The following is an 18,137-nucleotide window of genomic DNA, read 5'->3' on the forward strand; positions in this document are numbered from 1 at the left end:
AAAGAAAAAAGAAGGAAAAAAAACAAAGAAACTGTTAGACTTTATATCGAGAGAAAAGACCCTCATCACCCAAGAGGGGTTCTCTAGGTTAGAAAGTGGAGAAATTTTTGGGTGCAAATAGGGTATTGTTCACGTGCTACCCGAGCGCCCATTCGAGCCGTCTAAATGTGTTTCGGATGACCAGAATTTAGAGACCGAGAAAGAGGAGAGAGAGTGTTTCGATTTGGGCTGTCCAAAATACATTTAGACGGCTTGGATACATGCTAAGTACTGCCACATGATACCCAATTTGCACCCAAAAACTGCTCTAGAAAGTGAGAAGTTCTGGGTTAGAGAGAAAAATCTCTCCAATAAATGACTAGTGATGACTTTGAATGATGTCTGTTTTTTCTGAAAATAAGCTTCAAATAACAAGAGTTAGAGTAAAATTTTCACGCAATAAAATTTTCTCCACATCAATCTCTTGAGGTTGCTCGGTGGTCAAGATCTCATCAGAATAAGATTTTGCTACCTCCTAAATTTCAATTTTGAAACCTTAAATGGTACTATCAATTTTTGTATGATCAATTTATACAGGACTTCTACCGACATTAATCGTACACTATTACCAGTGTTATCGGTCTCCCAGCACTCGGTCGATCGTACTGTGCGCTTAAACAAACCTTAAATTCTTTGAAAAGGAAAATATTTGCCACGTCAATAAGAGAACTCTTCTATGGCCACCAACGATGGGTGCACTGACAGTGCAGCGATTGGCACACAGCGTCCACTCTAGGTCCTGCACAAAAAATTCAAACCGTTCAATAATTTTAAAAAAAATTGGGCGGCCCCATAAAAAATCAACTTTAAGTGCTAGATCTAATCTTTCCAATAGAGTTGATTTATCACAGAGCCTGTAACGCCCCGAATTTTGGGTACGTTAAAGAAGGCAATTTCATTGAAAATCTAAATAGAGTTTAGCTCAATATTACAACATAATTCTTCCAAGAGTACTTTATTAAACAAAAGGAGTTTAGACTAGGGTTCCTATCTACTGCTCCGCCTCTTCTTCCATTCTGGCCAGCTCCTTGGCTCCGAAAGCTTTCAAAGTATAATGTTCACCCTGTTCATCTATGAAGTCTGACACATTATACCGGCGTCGCCACCAATATAATATGTCAAGGTCACCAAAGGTAACACCGTGAGCTTACAAAAGCTCAATAGAGTAAACCCTACCCACTAACTCATAACTTACAAATAGTAAATCATATACGACGAATAGTAACAATCACACCTCCACATTCACTATTCAAGTATCGTTGGTGTCCATGTTTTTCTGTGTTTCTCCTACGCAACTCATCGTAGACCATGTCTCCATTTTCACTTTTCATAACCAAATCAACATTTTTAAAATCCATTTTTAACACACCCAACCTCGGTTCCGCCGTTTCGGGTTCCCGAGTATCCTCACAATGGTTCCGCCGCACCGGGTTCCCATTGGCACACATTTGCATTGGCTCCTCTCCGCGGATAACCAAGCCACACACCCAACCTCGGTTCCGCCGTTCCGGGTTCCCGAGTATCCTCACAATGGTTCCGCCGTCCCGGGTTCCCATTGGCACACAAAATACACACCACACAATGGGCTACCATGTCCGGCCACATTGCGGTTTCCAAAAATATTTTACCCCTTCAAAACACGCCTTTTCGTTAACCACACCCTAGGTGTCATGTTTCTAACTTTCTCAATTTTCGTGTCACGTTTTCATGCATAGACTCCGCGGTAGGACTTTTCACAAAAAAATAAGCATAAATCATTCGTTGAAACTATACTAGCAAGATCATTCAACTCAATCTTACTAAGCATGCTCGAAAAGATCAAAATATGAATACTTCAAATCAAGCGTTAAAATCTTATCTTTTGAAAATCGTTCTTTCTTTCTTTTGTGGGAAGTTCAATACAACATATGATTATTTAAGACAAAGTCATTTATCTAACATGCTCGTACTTCCATTAGCGAGATAAACTTATTGACAATCATGCATTTTAAACGATAGATAACCTTATCTACTTGAAACTAAACAATAGATAACCTTATCTACTTAAGGAAAACGATAAGGATATTGATACTTTGAATCAAGAACATTCAACTTTCTAACGTACGATTCTATGCTTTACGTAGAGTTAAGGGGTTCTACTTATACTTAGGGAAGTGAGTAGAGAAAAATCTACCTTGATCCGAAACTAGTCGGGGCCGAATAAGCTAGTTGGAAGATTTCTACGGGCGGTGAAACTTGCAAATCTGAACCAAACTTTGGATGGCAGTAACTCGGTCAATATTTGGCCGAATATGATCGTTCTTGGGTTGAAATTGAAGCTCTCGAAGTGCTCTACAACTTTCGTGAAAGAAGTTGATCCTAGAAACTACTTTAGGTAGGAGAAAAATGGTGATAAAGGAGAAGACAGTATGCTGTCTGGAAATAGAAATCCGAGATTTTTACTGAACTTCGGATGCCAATATCTTTGTCATTTCTTCACCGATTTGGATGGTTCTTGGGTCTAACTTGAAGGTTTCGAAGTGCTCTACAACTTTTCCGAAGGGAGTTGGTTCCAAAAACTACTTTAAGCAGGAGAAAAATGAAAATTTGTGGAGGGCAGTAAGCTGTCTGAAAGTGGAAATGGTTTCTAGAGAGAAGTGAGTGAGGGTGTGAGTTGAAAGGGTGAATGGGAGGTGCTATTTATAGCAAAACTTGGGCTCTTCCTTCTCCCCCATGGCCGGCCTCCCTCTCCTCTCTTTTCCCCATGGATTTTGCTCCATAGTCTTGTCATTTCAAGACCTTAGTCAAAGTCCTAGCCTTTCCTCACTTGTCAATCCAATAATAGGCCAAATCCTAGGTTATAATGAAGGTTCTATGGCTTGTCAAATCCTAGAATGGGTTGGCTTGTAAGAAAGAATAACATCATTGGCTAGGATTATACTTAAAGTGGTCTAGTCAAGGGTTGTCAAGTAGAATCTAGGTTGAGTGTACAATAAGTAGCTTGTGTAAGTGTCCAAAATTTGCACACACACACACACACTCTCCCTCCCTCTCCCCATTCGGCCTCCCTCCTCTCTCTCTCCTTCGGATTCTCTCTCTCTCTCTGTCTCTCTCTCTCTCTGGTACATATATATATATGTATATATGTATATATATAAAAGAGTATATATATGTGTGTGTCTAGGAAAGTAAGTCTAGGGTTATTAGGTTTAAGGCTAAAATCCTAGGGTTGCATGCATGCATGGCTAGGTTAACTAGTTTTGGAAGCAAAATGATGAGATTCCTTAGCCCATGATTTTGTATGGTCAAATCAAAGCCTTATTGGCAACTTGATAAACAATGACCAATGGTCAAAAATTTTCCTAGCGTTTATGGACCAAAGGGTAAAGGAATATGGGTTAAAATTAGGGCTTGAAATGACTTGTCATGGGGTATAATGATTACCCCTAAAAGTCTAAGGGTTCAATTAGGGTTCGGGGGGTTCAAAAGGCTCCAAGACGGTCAAAAAGGTCCAATTAGGGTTCGGGTAGTGTAACTAGGAGAAATGGTAGTTTGGTTCCTCCAATTAATCGGTTGGAAACTAACCTTACTTGCCAAGTAGGATTTCTAGCCAAGAAATATAATTTAAAGATTTTATCTAACTCGTTAGGAAAATATACAAGTGCTTTTATAAGCATACTTGTTTTTAGAAAATGGCTAGATTGCTCGGAATGAAAGATATAATTTTATAAGTCTCAAATCTAATTATGACGGATTATAAAAATTAAAAAGAAATTTTTAGTAGCAAATCCAAGTAATTAAAATAAAATTTAAATATTTAACGAAATTTTTATTTACCAAAAATCAGGGTCGTTACAAAGCCATCCAATTTTTTTTTAAATTGTTAAACAACTTGGATTTTCGTATGAAACCCAGAATGGACCTCACATGCCGGTCGGTGCAGCCATAGTCAGTGGCCTTAGCATTTTCGTCAATAAGAGGGGCTTTTGGAGATTACGCGGGGACCAACTGAGAACATGAAGCTGATCAAAAAAAATCTGAGAACATGATTGATTTGCTTTTTGAAAAGAAAAAAAATTCTAACTCAAAAACATTCATTACCTATATACTTCTAATCATTTCTCTCTTCATTCATTAATCTTATTTTCAATCATTATTCTCATTTCTCTTTCTATCTCTCCACTCATTACCTCTATCTCCGATCATTACCCTAATTTCTCTCTCCACTCATTATTCCAAAAATCAAATTTAAAAATTCTCAAAAATCTATCAAATACAACAGAAAACACTCATGAAGTGGGCTAAAAGTGGGTCCAAGGCGGGCTTTTGACGATAAAGAGGGGACCAATTCAATTGTGATCATGGCCTGGGCCTAAAGTGGGTCCTCATAATTGATATCGCTGGGATTAGCAGCTCTCACGGTCCCATCTCCACTCTACTCTTTGGGCCTGCTGTCTTGAGAAGAATGCAATGCAGAGAGAATACCTTCTTTCTTTCTTTTGTCTTTTTTTTTCCCTTCTCAACGGCCAAAACTTACCTCTAGCTTGCATTCAAGTTCAAATCCTATGCAGTTTATGCACGGTGCCACGGGTCCCTCCAGTGCATTACTCTGCATTATTAAGTACTTATTGAAAAAATAAGTACTTATGTTGTTTAGTAGGGTGCGCCGAGCGTCATTCAAACCGTAAATTCATAGTCTATTGAGCACATCATATTACCTAAAACAAATAAACCAAACATTAGTTGTCTTGTGATCGGGACAAATTTGTCTTGCAGTTTCTCTTTAGGTGGCTCACCCTACATGCTCAAGTGCCTATTCTAACTACCATTAAACCTCCTATCTAACTGTTGGTAGACGAATAGATGCTGAAAGACGATGTCCCACCCGTGGAACTCAAAATATCGCAAGTGATCACTGAACCTTCTGGCTCTATCTAGTCTGGATGTGAGGGATTGGGACTAGCATATTCGCTATCATCCTGGTTACCGCTCAGTAGAGATAGCATTGACCGAGGGAAGGAACCGATTAGTAGTACAAGAGTTACTGTTGCCATTTACCGGGGGTTGACCACCCATGCATACATTAAATAACACTCCCTCTATCATTTTTTAAGTGTTCAGTTTCGTAATTCCAACTTATTAAGGAGACATCATCATTACAACTTTTACATCAATTTTTACTTTCACTTTCCTTACTTACCATCTACGAAGACATCATTATTACACTTTTACTTATTAACTTTTCAAAATAAAATTTACTTAAGGGCAAAATAAAAACAATTTTATAAATGCACCAAACTTTACAAAATTCTCTCTCTCTCTCTCTCTCTCTCTCTCTCTCTCTCTCTCTCTCTCTCTCTCTCTCTCTCTCTCTCTCTCTCTCTCTCTCTCTCTCTCTCTCTCAACCCCTAGCCGCCGCCAATATCTTTCTTCCCCCCCTCCCCGGGTACACACCCTTAGACGACGGAGTGAGGGGAAGGCCTCTATATTTTTCTCTTTGTTTCATTTTTTTTTTCCGTCTCTTCAGATCAACGATTTGTCATTTCATCTATGAGAGTTTTGTCTCTCATTTTCTCAAGAGTTTAGTTTCGTCTTTAGACAAATATTTGTCTACAAATCGGGTTCTTTCAGAGACGATGTTGCTTCACAATAATATCCATGCCAATAATAGTCTTACCCTACATGATGTTTTTGGCAAGGCAACTTGTAGAGATTTGTCTAGTTTTTTGGAAGTTCATTGGTGCATTCATACTTGGTTGGAGTCCATTTGATCGTTTAGGTATTTGTTGTTTTTTTATCTTTGGCTAACACTTTATCTCTTTTGAGACTGCTAATTCTAGGTATGAACATACAGCAGATCGCAAGTGCCGTTTTTTGCGTTAGGCTGAACGTGTGAATCGGGGTGAAGACATCGACTGCCTGGTGCTTTTCTTGTGTTACAATAGTTAGATGATTAGTTTGGCTTTGTCCATGATATTTGTAATGAACTCGGTTATATTTTTTTTTGAATAGCATAATGAACTCCATTATGTAAGTGTCGCTGGACAATTATTAATATATCTTCTCAATTTTTGATATAAAAAATTTACAAAATAGACACTTATTAAATGACAGCTCAAAATGAAATACTAGACTCTAAAAAAGGGACATAGGGAGCACATCACATTTTTTCAAGATTCAATTAGCGATAACCAAATGATCGGCTCACATTCTACAATTCATTTTCGAAGTTAAACTTACAATACATTTCTTTAGTGTAATTACCATCAACTCATTTTGCCACTAATGCATGTCTGATAAACTTTAATCATGAACTATCTGAAGAAAAATTACAGAATGTATTGTTGAAAATATGATTATGACCTCTCGATGGACCTCACCAAGTTGCACTACATTTTTGTAAGTGTACACGATACGCCTGCCGTATTGTAGACTACTATTGTTGGGAAATTGCAAGCTGGACTCGGGGGAGGTGCTGCACAGTGCGCACTGTGCACTGTGCTGTGCGCCAAAACGACGTCTGGGTTGCAGTGCATTCACCATCCCATAGTAATGTGTTCAAACCTCCCTCACGTGCTTCCAAGGAAACAAAAATATAAATCTTAGACGAAATTGTAACAGCCAATCCTAATTCGACAAACGAGACGATACAGAGAGGAAAGAACTGCCGTGAATTGAGGCTTGCTCACTTTGTCAGAATCCTTAGAACCTTAGGTCAACGGTTCGAATCTTTTCACAGGCAAGATCTCCATCTTTCCGATAACAATGTCCAACATAGCCAAAAGAGAGGAATTTCTATCTGAAATATGATGCCAATCGCAAATGTAGCAAAGATGGCAAAGATTTGTATTCGCATCAAAATGCTACAATTGCGGTTGTTAGAATCTAGCTTATCTGCACCATAATAATTAAGTCCATTACTTAATACGGCAGAAAATTTTTAAGTCCATTGCAGCATGTTTTACGAAAAATACACAGCCATAATGCTCTACTCATCCTCTGCTTCATCTAGTAGATTAGGAATTCTTCTGCAGAATGAAAACTTTCCGAATGCAAACAAACTACTCATACAAATTACAATAGCTGCAAAATGTTCAGAATTCAGCAATATTATCTGACCGCATTAAACAAACAGACAATCGGCATATATGTTCATAAGTTGGAACATATAACATTGTACAGCAGGATTCTAGTACCCATATAAAGTTCTCCTCATCATCCTAATAAAGTCATCAACGTTTACTTCTCCAATCACCTGAAATTTCAAAAAACTAGAAAATTAATAAGCAATGCTAAACTTTAAGAAGAACTGATTGAAAACCATTGAACATTGCCTCATCAGGAGCGATTGTGGTTCAAGGATATGGACAGCCTTTGGACCCCTTGTGGGCTAACTTATTAATTACCCTTAATCCCCGCTGATGTATACCGCTTAGGGGGGGGGGGCGGGGGGAAAGTACGACCTCGGTAGTTATTACTTCTTTTTTTTTTTTGGTAAAGATAGTTAGTTAGTATCCTGCCTCCGTTTTTTGAGCTCTCACACACTAGCACTTAACTTGCATATTAAGGACTACCAACATATTGAATCCTTAATCAACACTTCAGGTACTCAAACTTGAAAGGAAAAAAGAAACGAAAAGATAAAAGAAAATACAAGCTGGAAGAAGAGAGATATCCATTAAGCAGTAAGATACACTTAAGTAACCTTTGATAATCGTTCAAGCTTGGATCGTCTCTGCTACTCCAGCTTCTGTCTTCACCATTAGATCACCGCTCTCTTCCACCAGAATCTTACAAGCTGCCTCATGCAGGTTACTGTTTTCAACCTTTGCTCCGGCATTATCCCTATAGTTGGAGAGGATCTCTTTGGTCCAACCGCGTAACTTCTCCACGGCATCCTCATCTGATAACATCGAAATAGAATTTGGTGGTTATAGTTTCTACAGCATTTGCTCAATGCTATATAATGTTAAGTTGGATGAGAAATTGAAAGCAGAGAGAGAGAGATCTCAAGTTAGCTACAAACCTAGTCTGGGGACAGTATGCCCCTGTGGGTGCCTTATTATGAGAGGGTTGTGAAAGGAGGTGGCAAGATCCTCAGAGGGCAATCTCAACCAATCCTTGGCTCCTATAAAGTGGACAGATCTGACTTTGATGGGGTCTTTGTAGGCAATCTGACAAATGCTTGGATCCCTAAACTTTGAACCTGATATTGATACAAATAGTTTTATGGGTGGATGATCCTTCAGCACCTTTCCCTGCATTACAACCAGATTATTATTCTCCATTCATTCGGTTTACTTACATACATATATGTCCACAAAATACGACGATTATAGGATCCTACAAAAAACTACTTATAACGAAACTATTCGGAGCACTTGTTTGAACAGATTTTGGAAAGCACTAAAAACATGTACTATATGAATTGTCAAAACCTTTTCTGCTAAAAATTAAAATACATCCTAAAAAATCCATAACGAAACTTTGAAACATAATTTTTCTGAATTGCATGCCGAGAACTTTGTATATGAAACAACTAAATTAAGAGAAAGGGAGTGTTTGAATGCGTGGACATTAGACGTGCATCATATACTTGGAGAGAGAGAGAGAGAGAGAGAGAGAGAGAGCAGGGAAGCAAGATTACAGACCTGTGCTTGGTATCCCAACAAAAGCGCCGATAGTGTTGCTCCCTTGACAAAACAAAACAAAACAGAGTCAGATCATTTTGGATGAACTATAAAAACTTCCATCGACGATTATTATATAAGATAACTATTAAAGTTGTATGTTGTGGTAGATTAGCTCAGAAAAGGAATATATGTTCGTTCATAGCAGTAGTATTGTGATGGAGTATTAGACAATTGATGCATGCATGCCCATTGAAACCAGTTCGGATTGGGTAAAGAAGGGTTTGCTAGAGAGAATGAAAGTTTTGCCATATATAGTTCATATATAGATGAGGATAGTTACAAAAATTGATTTGGGGGACGGGGGAGGCTTTCTGGAATACCGCACACTACTAATGGGATCTTACGAGGCGTTACTGCTGAATGCTGGTGCTAGCTAGGCCTAGAAGGGGTTTGGCTGCTGCTGGTTTATGATGTCCGCATGAGAGAAACAGAGACAAAGGGAAGGGAAGGGATAAAAGAAGGAAAGATAAACAATGAACTTGTGGGTTCAATTCAGGGTGTTTTGACATTTCAACAGGTAAATTTTTTGGAGGTCTGGATTTCATTAAGTTGTTGACACCAAGCTATAAAAGGGAGTTTATAAATGCAACTGCGAATTTACTGCATGTAACTTGTTTTTAAGTAAATAATATTCGGACAACAATGTCCTTACAAAAATGAACAAAAATACCCTTACTTTTATTATATACAACCACAAACATATAACCACATCTAAAACATATACCCCATAACCCACATTTCCCTCCATATTTTCAATCTCATTTTCTTCTTCCAGGTTTCATCTTCCTACTTATGTTACAGGTTCACCACCACCATTCCAGGAGCTCCCACCTCCCATCATAAACCCAATCCACATTTGCCTCCGACTCTCACCTCACACCTCTTAACTCTCAATGGAAACCTCCATTGCTTCTTCTCCCTCCATTGGTAAAGAAGAAGTCTTTAACCCAACATATGAGAGCAATGTGCATTTTGATTGGGGATTAGAAGGCTGTGCAATGGAAATGGCAGTTGACAAGGAAGATGTAGCCATGGATGTTGTAGTTTCAGAGTCGAAATCACAGCAACAAGTAACTCATCACTCCTCCATTTTTAATCTAGTTCTGTCTCGACATTGTCAGATTCTAAAACTGGAAATTATGCCAAAATTTCAAACTCTAGAGTTTGAAAATTGTAGACAATAATTAGTCCTCCATTTTTAAACTGATTCTGGCTCAACATTGTCAGATTATAAAACTTGAAATTATGCCAACATTTCAAATTCTAGAGTTTGAATATTGTAGACAATAATCACTCCTCCATGTTTAAACTGGTTCTATCCCGATATTTTCAGATTCTAAAATTTGAAATTATGCTAAATTTGCAAATTCTAGAGTTTGATACTTATCACTCCTCCATATTGTCTAGAGTTTGCAAACTCTAGAGTTTGAAACCTATACACAATATCATATTCTAAAACTTGAAATTATAACAAAATTTCAAACTCTTGAGTTCAAAACTTACTGATAATATCATATTCTAAAACTTGAAATGCTGCTAAAATTTCAAACTCTAGAGTTCGAATATGACGACGTGAGAGAAAAGGGGGATGGGGAGAGTTAAAAGGGATAACCCAGGGTAATTTTGGAAGTTCTTGATTATTTGTTGGGTTGTATGTAGTAAATTCTTATAAAATTTTATGGCTTTGTTTAATAAATGTTACATGCAGTAAATTCGCAGTTGCATTTATAAACTCCCCAAAATAATTTGATGTACAATTCATAGGAAGGATGTGATGTGATCAATAAAACAAGAACCCGAAAAGAGCCTTGTTATTATTATATTTTCCATGTACGATTTGGTGCAAATTAAATGAATTTTTCTTCCTTTACTCCGCTTTCTTATATATATATAAAATTTATTTTTATTTTTATTTTTATTTTTTTTCACAGCAACAACACTGGAACTGCATGGAAGCATGGATAAAATTAATTACCTGAGAGAAGCCAAGCAAACCATCAAAGGGTCCTTTGGTTGTCATGTATTCGCACAAGTAAGAAATGCATTCTTCCAAATTGGTGTACACTGTGAAGTCCTGATCAAAATTATAAACTAGAATCAAACAAACATTTTGTGATGGGAATTAAGGAGAAATAATTTCACGCAATAACACACTATTTTTATACCATTACAAAATCGAACTACTGTCTCACGCTCAATCTCTCCCACGTTCTCTCTCACTCAAACATGCAAATACGATGGGGAAAATCCCCAAGGGGTTCTCACATCTCTCTCTCTCTCTCTCTCTCTCTCTCTCTCTCTCTCTCTCCACACTTTACATCATCACATGCATACGCACACAAATCAAAGCAATCACAAGCACATAACTCAAATCTAACTCTCAAGCCTCATATTGATTCCCAGACATACTTTACTGGCTTTGGACGCTCTCATTATCTCTAACCCGCTCTTTGTCTCTAAACCAAATCACACACAAACCCCACAAGGCCACAACTAATATTAATTAAGCTTACATTTACAACACTCCCTTTTAAGCTTCATACAACCATCAATTTGTCGTCTCTCTGCTCTTGTAGAACAACCACATGTGATTCTCATTCGCAAGGATCAATCATACATTGTTCCCTGCCTCTGTCTCACCGAACAACCGCTTGTTGTTCTATTCATCACCCCTTCTCATTGGGATTTTTTCCACATCACAGTGGACTCAGGTAGACACCTAATATATGCTCCTCTCACACTTCACTTCAGCAAAACAATATGCTAGGGAGGGATATTGGGCTGGGGTCATGAAAAGTGGGTTACAAATCTGACATCGTCTCACATTGCAGTTAAATAATTGACTACAATTTCGCAATAAAATTGTACCTTCTCGAATTGGAACCACTCAAAGTAAGGTGGTGGGAAGATGCCCTCAATGTCCGATTTGCCTCCCGCAGGGTAGAATCCATCTGGAAACTCCTGTTATATTTGACAATTTTCCATTCAAATCTCAATCTCAATCTCAATAAGTATTTGCCAAGTTCTTCAAATTCAAAGTTGCACTGTCCTTTAGAATGGAATGGAATGGAATACTATGACAGCTTTTTCGTACACGTTCACTTGCATCACATACACAAGTGCTCTCTTAACCGTGCAACAAGGTCACCCATAATACGGCTCTCCCACTTGAGTTACCTTAGCCCTAGTCATAATATTATTTTTTTTAACATGCAATTTAAATGACATTTTTATTTGCGCCCTCTAAGAAATGTTGTAGGAGTAAATTAGCAATAACCAAAAATCCAATTTGATACATCCATAAAGAAAATAAAAACATAACCTATATAGTATGATATATGCAGATTCAAATTTCTGATCAATTTTATATACAGTTGCGTTGTGGGTCGGTTTTTGATATGAAAATGTATAGTATCAAATTGAGAGTTAAATGGTTGTCTTTCATTTCTATAGTGAAACCTACTCAATTTACAGATCACTGCACATATGACATACTTGCTTCTCTAGCTGAACACAACAAAAGCCTTCTGCACAAATAAATTGCAAAATGAATTCATTTATTCTAGCTAGCTTGCACAACATTATCGAATCGTTGACCATATTGTTGTGCGACAAGCTCCGAATGATCCAACCGCAACTTAATGATGTTGATGGTAATTAATAATTAATAGGGAAGGGAGGAAAAGTCGCAAATTAAATACTATATGCAAAAAGCAGACGGGAAAAAATCACAAACGAAAACAAATAGTATGAGAAACTGATATATACGTGGTTCAATTTACAATTAGAAACCTACTCCACGGACACTAACAAACCCCCACCCAGTTCTCACTCGCTGGAAAAAAAAAAAAAAAGGAAAATCAAAAGGTCCTGCTCAACCAGGAGAGAGATGTAGAGATTTCAAAAGGAGGGCGATTGCATACAACAGAGTCTATCCTAGGATGGTCGCGGATCCGGAGCTACAAAAACAAGAAATTCAATTCTTCGGCGATCAAATCAATCGGACTGAGAGAGTAGAAAGAGGCGCAAATGGGAGAGAAGGGAGCAGCAGGGGAGATGAGAGAGAGAGAGAAGTGGGTTCTTGAGGGAAGAAATGTGTGTATACTGTATTGTGAGAGAAAGAAGTGATGCAGTCTGAAAAAGTCGTGAAACTAAATTATTTTATTTTGCATCAAATTTCTATAAATTATTTTCTGTCTACATGAAAAAAATCTTACAAAAGGAAATATGACAACAGAAAAATAAAATGAACCCAAATCATATTAAAAGATGTAAAAAAAATATGTGGTGCGTTTACTATGCTGGACACTTGTACCTAGGGGTGTAAACGAGCCGAGCCAAGCCGAGCTTCGGGGAGCTCGAGCTCGGCTCGTTTACTTAACGAGCCAAAAACTCGAGCTCGGCTTGAGCCTTAATGAGCTGAGCCCTTAACGAACCGAGCTTAGCCATTTACTAAACGAGCCTCTTTAATCGAGCCGAGCCTCTTTTAACGAGCCGGGCTTTTGTTGAACGAGCTGAGCTCCACTTGGCTCGTTTAGTAAATGAGCCAAATACTCGAGCTCGAGCTCGGCTCGTTTACTAAACGAGTCGAGTCGAACCAAGCCGATCTCGCGAGTAGCTCGGCTCACTTACAGCCCTACTTGTACCCTAATCAAGTCTCTAAAAAAAGTAGAGGCAGCTAGCACAGTGCCCCCTTGCACTTTAAAAAAAACGAGGATCGTAAATAGATAAACAATTATTCTGTAACCACACACAATTTGCACACTGACTCACAAGTTTTGTGGCCTACACACACTGTATGGTGCGTGCACCATCAGGTGGACGGAAAGTATGGACGGAAACTACGGCAACCTCTGGAGTCGAAACGGCCAGCCGTGAAAAACTCCAAAATCGAGCCGAATCCCACACCTAAATATAAGTTGAGGTATGGAAAATTACACTGACCTCCCCGTTTGATTGTTAATGGTTTTAAAGAATTCCAACTAGCTCAAATGTCAGCTGGACTAGTACACTAAATAAATGATTTTCTTTTCAGTTTCTTTTTTTTTTAATTAGACTATATTTCGCATTTTACTTTTTCCGGGATAATTAATTTGTTTCGTAATCAAAAGTAGTCACATATGTAAAGGGAGAGAGCAGAGGGGGGGGGGGGGGGGGGGCATACCATGTCGAAGTGGTGATGAAAGATAGAAGGATCCCATTTACTGATTTGTTTTTCCAAGAAACTTCCACTGGTTCTAAATCCATGGAGACACAGTATCTTCATTCTCCTCCTTTCGTCAGTTCTCTCCTCCATTTAATTTGTGTCTCTCTCACACACGCCTTCTCAGTCTCTCACTAAGGCGGGCAGGCCTTATAAAGGGGGGAGAGAGAGAGAGAGCGAGCATGTGTGTTTGGTACACCATCCGGTGCTTGTTTTTTCAGTAATGCTACACACACAGATTTTGTGCACAGGTTTTTTGTGGGGTTCACTACGGATCCCACACAAATAATCCGAGCCGTTCATTAAATGTAAAACATTTTTTCAAGGGTTCCCGCAAAAAATCAGCTCAATCCAATATCTATAAGTGTTTGATTCAATCATTTAACTTTTTCATTATCCTGAGATTCGAATGAAAAGTTAAATGATTGAATCAAGCATCTATGAGTATCGGATTGAGCTGATTTTTTGCGGGGGCCCTTGAAAAAATGTTTTACATTTAATGAACGGCTCGGATTATTTGTGTGGGACCCGTAGTGGGCCCCACAAAAAATCTGTGCACAAAATCTGTGTGTGTAGCATTACTGTTATTTTTTTGTCCCTTATTTTATTTTGGACCTTCTTCTATATTTGTCTATTTTAAAAAAACTAATAAATTCTTGATATACGATGATTAATTGATTCGATTTGTTATTTGTCTTATCAAAAGTATGATAAATTTGGTATGATTTTTTTTTTATTGTTTTCATTATTACTCCCTCCGTTCCTTTTTAAATGTCCTACTTCGTAACTCCAACTTATTAAAAAAACATCATCATTATACCTTTCACATCAACTTTTTCCTCCACTTTTCCTACTTACCCATCATCATTATACTTTTTACTCACTAACTTTTCAAAATAGAATCTACTTTTAGAGACAAAATAGACAATGTACCAACTTTTACCCACTAACTTTACCAAATGGACATTTATTAAGGGACAGCCCAAAATGAAATACTGGACTATAATAAGAGGACGGAGGGAGTCTTATTTATTATTTTAGAATTAATTTCAGGTTAAATTTTACATTTAAATTTTAGAAGAGAGAAGATTGGAGAGAAATTGAAACATAACCTTATATAACAACTAGAATGAATACCTAAACAAGGAGAAAATTTTGGGTGCCGGTAGGGTACCTCACACGTGGTACGCCGTCGGCAATCCGGACAGTCCAAACCTGTTTTGGATGGTTCTGACTTTAGAGAGAGAAAAAAAGGAGAGAAAGTACTGGTGGGGTGAGGGGAGAGAGAATAAATCTGGACCGTTCAAAACACATTTGGACGGTCCATATCGCCGACGGGTACTACCACGTAGTATCTGCTCGGCACCCAAAAACTTATCCTAAACAAGACTAGGGATCATGATTAATATATAAGTGTATCTTCTTGTCCTTTTTGGTCTCTTTTTTGTACAGCAAAAAAACTATGGTTTTGTTTGACAAGGAGGTAAAGAGACTAATTGTTGTGTTGGACTATCTGGTGTATGCATGCACCTAACCCCCACCCCTGAATAAACGAAGGACCACAACTACCTCCACTGGTGGTTGGTGCTCTCCCCACGCTCATTCCTAACTGAAAAGTTTTTTAATTAAAAGGTCATGATTAAATACTAGTAAATCCTACTGTTATTAGTTCAACGAAATTAATTCTCAATTAGTATGATGCATAGATTTCCATGCCACGTACTCTTCTAATTATCACCACTAGTATTGTAGTTTAACATGCCCACTTATTAGAATTGAAAAAGCAATGGATATGGGAAATTGATTTTAACATTCCACGTTTAGCTATTGGCATTTTACTTTTTATTCTTTTTTTCTATTTGAAATTACAAAAATACCCTTTAAAAAATACTAACAAAATAAAAGGTAATTTGGTAATTTCACATAAGATAAAAAAATAAAAAGTAGAGTACCAATAGCTAAATGTGGAGTGTCAAAATCACTTTCCTAAACATGCAGCAAAACACATCTTGCAAAGGTTGCTTGTCTACGGTCTAACTCTTTTAATAAGAGTACCGATAGATAAAGGATGTTGATTTTGGCGCTATACTTTTGAACGCAGGCACTCCACTTTTTAAATGAAGTTAGTATATAGTAACTTTATGTTTAAAGTGGAGCATCTGGATACAAAAGTGGAGTGCGAAATTCAATTTCTGTAGATAAATTATATATGACTTAATTTTCTTAATTATCATCTGAATGAGAGAAACAAAGAACAAACAAAAGTTAACCAATCACATTATCAACTAATACAGAAATGGCTCAGAAAATATGCTTTGTTTAGACTATCAAATATTGTAAGTGTTTCAATTTCTCCCATGCTTGTTTTCGTCGTCTCTAATAGTACTTTTATATAATTCTAGCTTCACTTTGGATCTATATATATTTTATTGTAGGATCCCACAGTCGGACTGATTATTTAGTATATATATTCGAGATCTCCTCCGTTATCAACCTTGATTACTTACATCGATCGGTTTCTTTGTAATGACTGTCAAATTAGATTTCCTTGATCTGATATTTTGCTTTGCAGGATTTAATTCTCTACAAATAATATTGCACTCTTGTGTGTATGTGCATTGTGCGACCTAGGATATACAACGTAGAGCTCATGTGGTGCACTACTGTGTCGATAAGCCTCAAAACAATTTATATTTTTAAGATGATCTTTCAATTTTTTATACCGATCGATACCTGATTAAGATAATTTTTTTTAATAAATGTTCTTCTCAACAAGCCCCACAATATATGTGGTTAAGATCAAGGGGATATCAAACACATAATTTTCTAAATTTTCCCAAAAATTTCATTGAGAATTTAAGATCTTGAATTCTGAATGAAAATTGAAATTTTGGAACAAGTACTTACAATTATCTGATTGAGTTGATTTTTTATATGACCATTCGAAAAATTATTTTAGAATTATTAAACGCTCAAATCATTTGTTTATAACTCGAAAATGAACCCCACTTTATGAGAGGGAGGAACCTAAGTAGGTTCACTATAGGACCGAAATCTGGAATGGGAATATGGATTTGACTAGATAGAGAAAATTAAAAGGAGGAGGAAAAAAACACTAGTTTAATAGAGAATATATAAGTAAAATCAAGAGCATTACATTGGAGTGTTGAAAAATATGTGAATATATAGGTAAAACAAAAAAGTGTGCATTGTTCACTAGCTAGCATTTTTAGCTAATAGTTTTAAAAATCGAACATTCACATCTGACATTCAAGTACAAGTGGCATTGGATGATCATTTGACTGAAGTCGCTGTATTTTGATTTAAACCTCATCAACTAGCATCTAAAGTATTAAAGGTTTGACTCCTTTCCCTCTCTCTCGCTCACTTGCGCTCGACATTCTCTAAGTTTTTAACCATGGCGTGCAATTCATTTTCCCAAGAGAAGTATTTATTTTACACAATGAATAAAAATAGAGCACTGAACAATATGAAAGTAGATGTGAAATGCTTAGAAAGAAAGATGAATTAAGATTGCCACCATAACACAAAATTTCAATGCAATATTAATTGTAATTCACTATCTATTAATAAAGATAACTGAAATAAGTACAATTGAAAAATAAATAAATTAACGATACACAAAATGAGGACATTATTGTAATGTCGAAAAATATGTAGGGACAAATCAGACTTCCCAGGATAACACGTCCGTATTGGACTAGCTGTAACCCCGTGGGTTTCCTATAGGCTATATAACCCCATTTTGGGTCCATAGGATTCCAAACCATTATGAATTCCTTTCCAAAAAACCCACTAGAGGGCCCAGTGGCTAAGAGTCCAGTCCTCCACCTATAACCCTTATCAAACATGGGCCAAGAACTATGGAGGCAACTTGTATATGATATGTTGGCCGACGGGATATAGAAGGCGGATATATTACTGCCTTAAATAATATATCCGAACTATTTATATCCGGTGTTTACTATCCAAACGGCCCCGGATGGATAGACATAGAAGGGGGATATAATTTCCTCGGATTGTATATCTGTCTGGCGGCAACTATGATAACACCACCTCCCTTTATCCTTATTATATTCATATCCGTACGAAGATACCACATTTTCTTTTAATTCCATAACTAGATACTCATATCCACTCCATTAATTCCATAACTAGATACTCATATCTACTCCAAAACAAGTCAAGCATATATATGTCCG

The 18,137-nt window shown here is 37.3% G+C and overlaps 1 protein-coding gene across 2 annotated transcripts; it reads right to left on the reverse strand.

Moving 5' to 3' along the window:
• Positions 1 to 6,913: 6,913 nt before the first annotated feature.
• Positions 6,914 to 14,097, reverse strand: LOC131302652 (uncharacterized). Of its 2 annotated transcripts, XM_058329395.1 has the most exons (7): positions 13,876 to 14,059; positions 11,580 to 11,672; positions 10,687 to 10,785; positions 8,670 to 8,711; positions 8,045 to 8,276; positions 7,715 to 7,921; positions 6,914 to 7,263 (listed from the first exon to the last, which is right to left on the reverse strand). In XM_058329395.1, exons 1-6 carry the CDS (start codon positions 14,005 to 14,007, stop codon positions 7,737 to 7,739), a joined length of 783 nt encoding a protein of 260 aa, XP_058185378.1. In that variant the 5' UTR covers positions 14,008 to 14,059; the 3' UTR covers positions 6,914 to 7,263; positions 7,715 to 7,736. The 2 variants fall into 2 exon arrangements, with proteins under 2 accessions (XP_058185378.1, XP_058185379.1); XM_058329396.1 differs by having other exon boundaries at positions 6,914 to 7,921; positions 13,876 to 14,097.
• Between the last annotated feature and the right edge of the window lie 4,040 nt (positions 14,098 to 18,137).

The sequence above is a fragment of the Rhododendron vialii genome, chromosome 10a (assembly GCF_030253575.1).
Source record: "Rhododendron vialii isolate Sample 1 chromosome 10a, ASM3025357v1".
NCBI lineage: Eukaryota > Viridiplantae > Streptophyta > Magnoliopsida > Ericales > Ericaceae > Rhododendron > Rhododendron vialii.

What these genes read in the sequence shown, in the direction of transcription:
- LOC131302652 (XM_058329396.1), bottom strand. Translation starts at nt 14,007, where the DNA reads ATGGAGGAGAGAACTGACGAAAGGAGGAGAATGAAGATACTGTGTCTC. An exon ending in TTCATCACCACTTCGACATG is followed by an intron (nt 11,673 to 13,875) that starts GTATGCCCCCCC and finishes CAAATATAACAG; the next exon opens with GAGTTTCCAGATGGATTCTA. An exon ending in AGTGGTTCCAATTCGAGAAG is followed by an intron (nt 10,786 to 11,579) that starts GTACAATTTTAT and finishes AATTTTGATCAG; the next exon opens with GACTTCACAGTGTACACCAA.